General features: G+C 63.6%; 1 protein-coding gene across 12 annotated transcripts in view; it reads left to right on the top strand.

The window, feature by feature from the left end:
- CAMTA1 (calmodulin binding transcription activator 1) overlaps window positions 1-12,243 on the top strand; it is a 687,465-nt gene that overhangs the window by 636,196 nt on the left and 39,026 nt on the right. For 11 of the 12 annotated variants that reach the window (XM_053280669.1, XM_053280668.1, XM_053280666.1 and 8 more), the window contains 3 exons: window positions 679-2,543; window positions 5,036-5,162; window positions 5,628-5,762. In XM_053280669.1, the coding sequence (XP_053136644.1) occupies window positions 679-2,543; window positions 5,036-5,162; window positions 5,628-5,762 (2,127 nt within the window). Of the gene's footprint in view, window positions 1-678; window positions 2,544-5,035; window positions 5,163-5,627; window positions 5,763-11,957; window positions 12,233-12,243 lie in introns of those variants that run through there. The other variant, XM_053280676.1, reaches the window with a different exon arrangement.

Below are 12,243 nucleotides of genomic sequence, written 5' to 3'. Positions count from 1 at the left end.
TTTTTCATCTCATGTTTTAATGTTGTGTTGTAACCCACCCAGAGGCCAATTTGTGACTGGGCAGCTAACAAATAGGAACCTAGGAAGCTGCCTTCTACCGAGTCAGACCCTTGGTCCATCTAGCTCAGTACTGTCTGCCCAGACTGGCAGCGGCTTCTCCGAGGTTGCAGGCAGGAGTCTCTCTCCGCCCTCTCTTGGAGGTGCTGCTGCCAGGGAGGGGACTTGGGACCTTCTGCATTCGAGCATGCAGGAGCTCTCCCCAGAGCCCAGACGTGTTGCTTCCCATTCAGACACAAAGCAGGGCAGAACCTGCTGAGCAAAGGGAGCAATTCATGCTCACTGCCACAAGACCAGCTCTTTTCGCCATCTTCATCATCTTCATCGGCATTCGTCGCTGTGCCCCAAGGCAGCCGCTGTTGCAGCCTTGGAGGCCTGAGGGCCCCCCCATCCCCCTAGTCCTCAGCGGCCTCAAGCCACGAGGCTCCTGGTCCGGACGCAGGAGGAGCCCTGGCCGGGGGTTCCGGAAGTGGGCCGTGACTCCACTCGCCCTCTGGAGCCGCTTCCAGCCGTTGCTGCAGAACGTGCCCCGGGGAGCTCTGTGCCTGCCGCCCTCCCGCGGAGGCAGTCTTGGGCTGGGGGTGTCTGGGCTGACGCAGGGTCTCTTTTCTCCCGGAACAGGGGCAGGGAGCAGCGTGCACCACAAGTGCAACAGTGCCAAACACCGCATCATCTCCCCCAAGGTCGAGCCGCGGTCGGGCGGGTACAGCGCCCACTCGGAGGTGCAGAACAACGACGTCTCCGAAGGCAAGAACGAGCACAGCCACAGCAAGTCCTCCAGCCGGGAGAAGCGGAACGGCAAAGTGGCCAAGCCGGTCCTGCTCCATCAGAACAGCACGGAGGTCTCCTCGACCAACCAGGTGGAGGTCCCCGACACGACCCAGAACTCCCCCGTGTCCATCAGCAGCGGCTTGAACAGCGACCCGGATGTGGCAGACAGTCCGGCGGTCACGGGGGTCTCCAGCATGGCGGTGGCCTCGGTGATGGGCAGCTTGCCCCAGAGCGCCACCGTCTTCATGTCGGACGTCACCAGCGAGGCCGTCTACACCATGTCGCCCACCACTGGCCCCAATCAGCACCTCCTCGCCTCGGACGCGGCGGCGCAGGGGCTGGTGCTGGCCGTGAGCTCCGACGGCCACAAGTTTGCCTTCCCCACGGCCGGCAGCTCGGAGGGTCTGTCCATGCTGCCTGCCAGCGTCTCTGAGGAGCTGGTGCTCTCCACGACCCTGGACAGCGGCAGGAAGATCCCCGAGACCACCATGAACTTTGACCCGGACTGCTTCCTGAACAACCCCAAGCAGGGCCAGACCTACGGCGGAGGGGGCCCCAAGGGGGACGGGCTGGGCTCCAACCTCCGGCAGTCGCCCACCACGGAGCGGGTCTTCAACTTCAGCACGGCCCTCACCAAGGAGATCAAGACCGAGGACACGTCCTTCGAGCAGCAGCTGTCCAAAGAGGCCTTCTCCTCCGCCTCCTCTTCGTCCCACTCGCTCACCCTGACGGCCGGCTCCAGCCTGCTCCCGTCCGGCGGGGGCCTGAGCCCCAGCACCACCCTGGAGCAAATGGACTTCAGCGCCATCGACTCCAACAAGGACTACTCCTCCGGCTTCGGCCAGGCCGTCCAGAGCCCCCACCACGTCCACCAGACCCCCTCCCCCAGCTTCTTCCTGCAGGACGCCAGCAAGGCCCTCCCGCTGGAGCCGAACGCCCACAGCAGCCTGGGCGAGGCCAGCAGCTCCTTCGCCAGCCCCCTGGGGCTCCCCGCCGTCAAGACCGAGGCCTCCTCCCAGAGCGCCTCCAACTGCAACGGCGCGGTGGAGGCCCGGATCGAGCCCAGCTCTTCCCTGCAGCTCATGCAGTTCCAGGCCAGCTTCCAGGCCATGGCGGCCGAAGGGGAAGTCCCGATGGAGACCTCGCCCCAGGCCGAAGGCAGCGAGAACCTGCTGAAGTCGGGCGGCCTCCAGGCCTGTGCCGCGGAGCACTACCTGCAGCCGGAGGCCAACGGCGGCGGCCTGCGGAACGGGAGCGTCCTGCCCGTCCTGCAGGGGAACATGGCGCAGGGCCTCTACCCGGCCGGCCACCCGGGCCTCAGCAACGCCGCCAACATGGAGCTCAGCCTGGACCACTTCGACATCTCCTTCAGCAACCAGTTCTCCGACCTGATCAACGACTTCATCTCGGTGGAGGGCGGGGGCAACGCCCTCTACGGGCACCAGCTGGTCTCGGGGGAGGGGGCGGGGCTGGCGCCGCCCGAAGACGGCAGCCGGGTGCCCTACAGCCAGGCCGAGATGTGCATCCCCTGCTGCAGCCCCCAGCAGGCCAGCCTGCACCTCAGCAGCGCGGAGAACGGGGCCGGCACCATGGCCTACATGCACGTCACCGAGGTGGTGTCGGCCGCGGCGGCCCAGAACACCTTGGGCCTGCTCCAGCAGAGCGGGCGCCTCTTCCTGGTGACGGACTACTCGCCGGAGTGGTCCTACCCGGAGGTGAGCCGGCCACTGAGCCCTTCCTGGGCGGCAGCCGCGGGAAACAGAGCCTCAAGAGATCGGGGGGGGGGGCTGTGTGGGTGTCCCCATTCATAGCCTGCTCTTCCTCCCAGGAGCCCAGAGGAGTGTACATGGCTGGGTCTGTCCATGTAGAAGCCAGGGAGGGGGTGGCTGGACAACAAAACCCATCACCCTCAGCCACAGGGGCCTGGGTGGCTAGGGAGGATGGGAGTGGTAGTCCAACAGCATCTAGGGAGCCAAGGTGGGGAAGCCCCTCTCTGATTCAGCCAGGGGAGACTGGCCAAGAGGGGCGGGGGGAGGCCTCCCTTTCGGGTTGCTGCCCAGCTCCTTGCCCACCGCCCACCCCCACTGCAGCCCTCCTCCCCATTTCAGGTAATCCAGGGGAAAGTGGGGAGGGGGCTGGGGAGAGCCGCAGCTGCCTGGTGGGTAGGGTCCTCTGAGGTCCCCCTCCTCCCTCGCTCAGAATGGCCGATGGCCCCATGTTGGCTGCGCAGAAGGACTGCTTGGAACCAGCCAGCCCACCCTGACCGCCACTGACCCCTTTTGCTCGGAAGCTTTCCAGGGGCAAACATCCAGCACAGCGGTCCCCTGTGAAATGCTCCGGAGAGGACCCAGGAGCTGGATGAAGGCCAAACTGGCTGTGGAAAGAACCGAGGTTTCCTGGCAGGGCAGCACCACCCGGCCAATGCGATCTGACTATGTGATGGTGTCACAAAGCCCGTTCAGAGCGTGGCCACAGCTTCCCTCCTCCTGCCCTCACTCTGCTCTGGCTTTTCCACTCGCTCACAGGGCTGCTCACACGTCAGGTGGGGCGCACCGGGAATGTGCCCTGTTGCCCAGTGGGCCGGTCCGCGCCTGACTTGGGAGTCAGCTGCTCCTCTCTCTTGCAGGCAGAGCGGCTCTCAGGCGAGGCCCGGCGCTCTGCAGACTCTTTGGGGAAGCTGCCTGGTGTTCTGTCCTTCAGTCTTTGAGCCACGGGGGGGCAGCACAAGAGCAGCTAACGCCAGACGGGTCTTTGCTGGGTTTCTGCCTCTCCTTCCCAGAGGTGCATTTCCCTGTCCAGAAGGAGCCAGGCGGGCTCTCCTGATGCCAGGGCCCCCGTCAGGCCGGAGGCCAAGCGGGGAAGGGAGTGCACCTGTCCCCACACGCAGCAGCAGCAGCAGCAGCAGCAGCAGGGGGAGCAAACCTTCCCTGCCTGCCTCCCACTCTGCCCTTCATCACGGCCTGGGGGAGGCTGCCCCCCCCCCCCCCGCGGCCTTTTCTTTCTCATGGGAAACAGCTTGGAGGGGTTGCTGCAGCTTTGAGTCTTGCGGGGCCCTTTTCCTCCTGGCCATTTGTCACTTGAATCTGGCGCGGCCCGGCTCTGCTTCTCCATCCATGTTGGGGAGGAAATATGAGTGCCAGTATCTTTTTCCACCAGTGAGAAAAGCAGCTGGGGGGTGGGGGTGTGTGGAACACTTTTATTTAGCCTTCCAAAGTAATCTTATCCATCATTCCAAAAAAAGACAGGCAGCGTCTAGCTCCGCCCCGAGTGCTCAGCGCCTGTGGCTTGGCTGGGGGCGATGAGGATCAGAGGAGCTGGCTTTCACGCTGGGGCTCAGCAAACCACTTTGGCCGCAAAGACGACTCCTAAGAGAGGCTCCACAGGGGCCTTCTCAGCACTGGCACTCTCCCTGCAGAACTCACTGCCACTAGCCAGCCTCCTCTTCCCCTTCCAGGGACTGTGTTTGCTTCGGGAGGGCTTTCGGGGCAGCCGGCTGCACCTCGTTGCTGCTTCCAGTCTAGCTTGTATTGGGACCGAAGTCAATTGGCTTTCGATGTTGCTGTTTTAGAAGGGGCTATATAAAACATTCCGGGAGCCTCCTGGTTGGGGAGTGGCACACACAGTAGCTGCTGGTCAGTCCATGGGGGCCACCATTCTGTTCTTTCTGGTGAGAAGCTGTGACTGACAGCCATCCACTCAGGCCACAGAGTGAGCTGACCGCAGAGGCGGGATCTGAACCCAGACCCGCCAAATCCCAGAGCAGCGTCTTGCCCACTGGACAATCTCAGCTGAAGGAAATTATCTGAGGAAACAGGCAGTGCAATCCCTGGCCGCTGGGACAGCCATTCTCTGACCACAGAGCAGATCGGAGGCCCCAGAGGGAAGGAGGCAGCCCCTCACTTCTGCTTCCCGGGCTGGAAACAGCTTTGGGAGGACCAGAAGCTGCCCTGCGGACAGGGAAGCCTCTCCGCTCCGATGTCTCGGTGCCCTCTTCACTTGGGGGTCGGTCGCCTTTGCATGGCACAGCCTGTCCACTGCCCTGCAGTGCAGGGAGCCCAGGCGGCGGGGTGGGGTGGGGGGGGGCTCTTGTTCTCCTGTCTCTGTGGGGCATAGAGGCGAGCATCCTGTGGGGCAGACAGGAGAAGCGAGACCCGGAGGGCGGGCGAGGCACAGGCGAGGATCATGGTCTGCTCTGCTTCCTTTGCAGGGGGGCGTGAAAGTGCTGATCACTGGCCCCTGGCAGGAAGCCAGCAATAACTACAGCTGCCTCTTCGACCAGATCTCCGTGCCGGCCTCCTTGATACAGCCAGGAGTGCTTCGCTGCTACTGCCCAGGTGAGGCCCCTCAGCACTCCTATTAGAGGGGGAGGGAGGAGATTCTTGGCTGGAGAAAATCCAGAGGCGCGGGGGGGGGGGGCGGAGTGCCCCACCTTGGTCTGGCCGAGTTGTGCTCCCAGCAGCAGACAGCCAGATGCCTCTGGGAAAGGGCTTGTCCCCAGTACCTCCTGCACAGACAGTGGAGGGGTGGGTGGGTTTCCATTGAGCCTGCATGGAGACGGATCTGTGTGCTCAGGTCCAAAGTCCAGACACCCGGAGGTCTCTGGTTTCCATGCATGCCCACGCGTCCCCCAACACCATTGGCTCCCAGGCAGAAAGGGGGCCCAGCCCCCCTTGGGATGCCCGCCAGGGCTGGGGAGGACCGTTGCCCCCCCACGGGGCCTGCTGCAGCCATTGCTCCGAAGCCAGCGGGGTGGCCTGGGCCGGCCCGGCTCCCAGCCTGAGGCCCTGCTTGTCTTCCAGCTCACGACACGGGCCTCGTCACGCTGCAGGTGGCCTTCGACAACCAGATCATCTCCAACTCGGTGGTCTTTGAGTACAAAGCACGGGCCTTGCCCACCCTGCCCTCCTCCCAGCACGACTGGCTGTCCCTGGACGGTAAGGCTTGGAGACACCCCACTCGCTGGGCTGGGCTGGGCTGGGGGGGGCAGTCTTCTGAAGGTGGGGAGGGGCCAGCTCAAGAGCGGAGGGAGGCCTGCCTTCTCCAGCCCTCCGCTTGGGTGAAGATACCCGCAGGTGGGCCCAGAGAGAGGCGGAGTCGCCTTCCGTTCTCTCTCGTAAAAGGCACCGCAGTCGGCAGGTCACTGACTGGGCTGAGGAATCTTCCGCAGCCCTTTGCCCCAGCCTGGCCCCCCTTCGCCCCCGACTCTGAGGCCAGGATGAGGGAGAGCAGCCGCCCCATTGGCCTCCCGCCCTTCCCTCCAGGGGACTCCAGGCGGGGTCCACAGGGCCCTCCCTTGAGCCGCAGAGCGGAGAGGGGAGCTGTGCAGAGGGCCGGGCGCTTTCCAGACCCCACCCTCGCCGCAGGGCCGGGGCTACGGATCGGCTGCGTGTGGCCCCGTGCTGCCTGGGTTGCGACCCTGCAATCCTTGTGCTGGCGGCAAGAGGCCGTGCACGTTCCCGGTGCCTCCTTCCGGATCTTGTCCTTGCGATTTAGCGCTACAACGTTGCAAGTCCGTGGCAGGAAAATAGCTGTAGGGAGGAGTTTGAGATGCTGGGGGTCGTTTTCAATGCGATCCTGCCAAGCCCTGGTGCAGCGTGAAACCTGGAAGGCCCCCGGCGGCTTTTTCAGACGGCGACTTTACTGCGGCTTTACTTGGGGAGGGTAGCTCTGCGTTCACAGATCGGCCAGATTTACCCCGTAGTCCGTGCGATGTTTCAGAGGGCACTTTGCACGCGCTTCGGGTTTTTCCCTCCCTCTCGGAACCTAGCCCGCTTTATGTCTGGGGTTTAAGAAATCCTCTTCTGCGCCCGAGTATCCATTATGTCTCGTTTGCAGGAGAGAAATGCCTGTGGCGGTTTGAGAGAGTGCTTTGGCCCTCCGTGATATTTCTTGGTTGGGGGGTGGGGTGGGGGAGGTCCAGCTATAACTGGGGAATGTCGGGGTCCCCCCCTGCTCCCCCTTTTGGCCTTTCTACTCCTTGGCTCCTTGGCTTGCTGTGTGGCTGGGCGAGCACCTCCCGTGTGTGGAAACGATCCCTCCTGGGCCAGACAGGCAAAAGGGCCACTTCAGATGTGGCGATGTCTTTCTGTAGCGTCCGTTCACATAGCCATTCAAGGGGGAGGTTGGCATGTGTGAACGGGAGGGGGGGGCTGATTCATGCGCCTGTTGTGAGCCGCCTGTGAAGGCTGAAGCAGCGGCAGGGCCGGTTGGAGTGGCAGGGGCAGCCCTGCAGACGGAGCCAAAACCAAGCCAAAGCCATGTGTCCGATGCCGGAGGGGGAGAGACCGTTACGATCTTGCAGGGCGAAGGGAACGTGTGGAGGGCCAAGCCTGCTCAGGCGCGTTCAGATTGCTGCACACCTGCTGTGATGTGGGAGCAGAGGCCGGAACGTGCTTCCCATGCAATCGGGAAACCTACCCCCCTACCCCCCCCCCAAAAAAAGAGAAGCAGAAGCAAAATGCAGCTGGTGGGGTCTTCTGGGAGGCAGCCGTCCGATGGTCAAGCGTATCCTGCTTGGGAGCCAAAGGCTGGTGCTGGTGACGGCGCAGGTGGAGGGGGTGGGGAGGAGGGTCACCAGCAACTCAGCGACTGTTGGGAGAGAAAGCTCCACAGGCGGGCTGGGTCAGGCGGTGACAGAGGCCCCACGGAAAGGGCCCCACTGCTGTGTGTCCCCGGAGAGGGAGCCCGTGGGGGGGGGCTTACCTGATCCATTTGTGTGTGGCGATGGGGGGCCACAGAGCCCTGCCAGAGGGGCGGCAGCAGCCCTCGCCCCTGCGAGCAAGCTTGGGCCTGTCTCCCACCGCCTCTCCGTGCTGCGGTGAGCGGGCCAGGCGCCGGGACAGCCGGGCAGGGCCAGGCAGGGCAGCCAAGCCCCCTCCCAGGCCCTGGCATGGAGGGGGAAGAGGGGTGAGGCCCGGGCGGCGGGAGAGCTGTGAGCCAGCAGGAGTGGCACGGTGCCCAGAATGGCTCCCGGGGCTGCCCCCCACCCCCCCCACCGGCATGTTGTGATCTTCCTCCAGCTCCGTTGTGCAGCGGAAGCAACGGGAGGCGAGCACACCCAGGCCGGGGGGGGGAGCGAGTGAGAGACGGGGGGGGTGAGGAATGCAGCAGAGAACAAACTAGGGCACTGCACACACACACACACACACACACACACACAGAAAGGACAGTCAGCTGCAATGCAGCGAGGCGGCCTGGGGAGGAGAGAACGGAGGCCGGTCATGTGAGGAGGAGGAGGAGGAGTGCGGCACCCTCCCTGCCTTTCTGGCAGGCGTCTGCTCCGAGGAGCGGCCAGTCCCTCTGTCCTCTTCCCGAGGAAGCACCAGCAGGCGGCCCAGATCTTTGGGGTGCTTCCCCACACGCGGGGCTAGTGGGGGCAAGCAGGGGGGGCCCGGTGGCCTCCCCCAACCCAGGGCAGAGGGAGCAGACCTCCTGGCCAGACAGAGCTCCATGTCCGGCTGGCAGCTGGAGCAGGCTGAGGCCCCGTGGGCAAGGGAGTTCTTGAGGAGCCTGGGGGCCGGGTGTCCCTCCCTCTGCCCCACTGACCTGGCTTCCCCAAAGAATCTGCTCTGCTCTGACCCCCACCCAGCTGCCCTGTGTGATCTTGAGGCTGGCTGGTTTGGGCTTTGGCTGTGGTTTTATTATGGCTTTGATGTCTGACTCTGCTTGCCTCCAAAAGATGGGGTACACCTTTTCAAAATGGAGCCTGTGGTGCCGGGGGGGGCGAGCTCACCTCCCCCAGCAGGACCCTTGAGATTTCCCCCTCCTGGGCGCTTTCCAGGAGGCTGGGCTGGCCAGGCCCACGGACCCCTGGGCAGATGGAGGCTCACAAAAGAGGACGTGGGGGGCCGGGGAGAAATGGAGAGCAGTCCCCCGGCTCCCTTTCCCCCACAGAGGCCAGCAGGGTGCTCCTGGTGGTTGCATTCATTGGAGCAGAGTTGTGGGTCTCGCGGGCAGGGGACGGACAAGGGTGAATGTTTGCAGTGGACAAAAGGATCACGATTCACACACAGCAGAACCAAGACCAGGAAAACCTCCCAAGCCACAAGATCCTCGGACTTCCCCCAAGCTTTTGACCGAATGGCTGGGCGTTCTCCACACAGCAGGCTTGACCACAGGTTTTCTGCCAGGCTTTGCAGCCAATTCAACGCTATCCACAAAACCCAATGCAAAAAGTGGATTTTTTTTTTTACCCTGGATATAGACCGGGCAACACTCAAATGCACAAGGAAGAACCCGAATCGTGTGTGTGTGAAGTGCAACCCGAGAACTTGCAGGGACATCGGGATAAATCTGCCCAATATGTGGACGCGCCCGCTCCATTCCGCAAGTTTTGGGCGGTATCGAAATGCAATAAATAAATAATAAAATAGATTCCGAAGGAGAAGATGCCATCTGAAAGCCAGGTGTGGGAAACTTCCTGGGTGAGCTTGGAAGGAGAAGGACTGGCCCCCGGGAAGAAGAGGCAGAGACGGGAAGAGACGGAAGCCCGCTAGCCAGCCAGCCGTGGGGTCCTGAGGAATGCTTTGTAGCCCTCCATCCATTGGGCCAGGGATGCTGGGAGTCATCGTCCAATAACATCAGAGGACCCCACCTGGTCCAGGCCCCATTAAGCCGCCTGCTTCTGGCACTGCCGTGGGCACCCCTCAGCCCCTCACTGGCCACGCAGTGGTGCCCCTGGGGATGCAGAAGGGGGCATTTCCAGCATGGCACACACGACTCTTCTAGCCACACGGCTCCCAACAGCAGGCACCAGGAAACCCTCGCAGCAGCTCTAGAAGGAAGTGAGAGGATACTGAGGGGTTGGGGGGGGCGCTTCTCCCACCTCCAGTTGCAGTGAGAAATGCCGTGCCCTTGGTAGCTTTTCGCCTAGGAGTTCCAGGTGATGCAAAATGCAAGGATTCCCCTTGCCGCTGTTCCTTGCCTCAGTCATTTCCTCTTGAATCCCACCACTGCCGTTACAAAATGCAGCTCTCTTCTCTAGGAACAGAGGAAGCTGCCATATACTGAGTCAGAGCCTTGGTCCATCTCGCTTAGGATTGTCTACCCAGACCGGCAGCGGCCTCTCCAAGGTTGCAGGCTGGAGTGTTTCTCTCAGCCCTTTCTTGGAGATGCTGCCTGGGAGGGAACTTGCAACCTTCGGCATGCAAGCAGGCAGATGCTCTTCCCAGAGCGGCCCCAATCTTACAGTGCTGACAGATGTAGTTTCCCATCCAAATGCAAACCAGGGTGGACCCTGCTTAGCACAGAGGGCAGTTTCATACTTGGTACCACCAGTTCTCCTCCTTAGCACAACTGCTTTGCACCGTGAATTCTGCAAACCTCAGAAATGGGTCCACTTTGAGGCAGGAGACCTTCCTGGGGGTTGAGGAAAAGAGAGCTTGCCTGATGTCGGGGGGGGGGGCAGGTGGGAAGGGAGGCCAGCAGCAGTCCAGGTTTGGCTTTTCGCCGTGCCCCCCCCCAGCCCCCAGAGGTGGAGGAGGAGGAGGAGGCGCCCTCCGCTCCGAGGGGCCCAACCAGCCTGAGCCCAGCAGACGTGACTGAGCTGGATGGGCCGAGGGCCTCCTGACTTGGCCTACGGCAGCCTCCAGTGTCCCAGAGGGTGGCTTGGGCGGGGTGGGGGGCGGCTGCATCCTCCATAGGGAGCTGCTGCCATAGACCGAGTCAGACCCTTGGTCCCTCTAGCTCAGTATCGTCTGCACAGACTGGCAGCGGCTTCTCTGCGGTTGCAGGCAGGAATCTCTCTCCCAGCCCGATCTTGGAGATGCTGCCAGGGAGGGAACTTGGAGCCGAGATGCTCTTCCCAGAGCGGTGGCTCCATCCCCTAAGGAGGGGAATCTCTTCCAGTGCTGACACATGAAGTCTCCCATTCAAATGCCAGTGTGTAGCCAGCATGGTGTTGTGGTTAGAGTGCTGGACTAGGCCGTGGAGACCCGAGTCCAAATCCCCATTTGGCCCTGATCCTTGCTGGGTGACTCTAGAACATAAGAACATCAGAACAGCCCTGCTGGATCAGGCCCAAGGAGGCCCATCTAGTCCAGCATCCTGTTTCGCACAGTGGCCCACCAGATGCCGCTGGAAGCCACAGGCAGGAGTTGAGGGCAGGCCCTCTCACCTGCCATTACTCTAGGCCAGTCACTTCTCTCTCAGCCTAGCCCACGTCACAGGGTTGTTGTGAGGAGAAACTTAAGTATGGAGTACACCGCTCAGGGCTCCTTGGAGGAAGAGCGGGATACAAAATGTTTTTAAAAAAACAAGGTGGGCCCTGCTTAGCTAAGGGGACCATTCACGCTTGCTGCCACAGGATCAGCTCTCCTGCAGGGCTGATGCTCTTTGTCCGGGCGGAGGAGAAAGGGGGCCCAGGGGCATAGCTAGTGGAGAGGGGGCCCTGTTCTCTCCTCCCCCTGGTGGCCCCTTGGAGTGAAGGAGATATTGAATGAAGCAAATGGGGAGGGGTGGAGGTGGGCTGGGGGCCCTCGGGAGCTGGGGGGCAGTTCTATGAACCCATCGGCGGGGGGGGGGGGCGCTCTGATTCCGACCTAAAAAAAGCAGCAGGTGGCTCTGGGCAGCTGCCCGGCCTCCTCCTCTGGGGAAGCGCCGCTCTCCTGAGCACAGAGCCGAGGAGGCGCGCCTCGCCCTCACCCTGACCCACATGCACAGCACCGCGGAGAGGAGTCTTGTTGCGGGCGAGGGGCGTCTGCTGCCCGCGGCTCCCCGATGATGGGCCTGGAGGTTGGGGTGGGGGTTTCTGTTCAGGACAGGAGGGGCTCTGGGTGGGCGCAGGGGTCTCGGAGGGGCGGGGGGCAGGGAAGACCCTGCTGCTGCTGCTGCTGCTGCTGCTGCGGGGAGATCCAGGCATTCGGCTTGGTGGGGCGAGCTCGGTCCAGTGGGCGGCTCCGCAAATGCCAAGGAAGGAGCGGGCGGGTGGGGGGGGGGTGATCAGCCTGCACCTCGGTGCGCGAGCCCCCCCCCTTGGGGAGACAGAGGCGGGCGGGCGGGGCAAGCAGGCGGGCTGGGGTGGCGGCAGCGGCGGGGCGCGCCCGGCCAGGCTGCCGCAGCTGTCCCGCCGTCCGGGCGACGTGCCTGGGCGTGGGGGGGGGCTGGACGGGGCGGGCAGGGCCGGCCAGCCAGCCAGCGCGCGCTCCGGCTTTCCGAGGTGGCAGCGCGGCGGGCGCCCTCCGGCCCGGCCGAGCCTTGTCATAATGCGGAGCGCGCTCGCCCGCCTCCCCCCGACGGCGGCGGCGGCGGCTGCATTGCGGGCGCAGAGCGGCGGCGCTGCCTGGGCTCCTCCTCAGCTGCTGGACGGAGCGGGCGGCCCCAGCGGAGCGCCTGGCTGTCCCGGGCATGTCCCCGGCGGGGGCGGCGCAGCCCCCAGGCGCCCAGACTGGAGCGGCGGCCAGTGCAGGCGAGGCGAGG

Source organism: Hemicordylus capensis, chromosome 16 (assembly GCF_027244095.1).
Source record: "Hemicordylus capensis ecotype Gifberg chromosome 16, rHemCap1.1.pri, whole genome shotgun sequence".
Taxonomy (NCBI): Eukaryota; Metazoa; Chordata; class Lepidosauria; order Squamata; family Cordylidae; genus Hemicordylus; species Hemicordylus capensis.
This window is presented reverse-complemented; position numbering and strand designations above follow the sequence as displayed.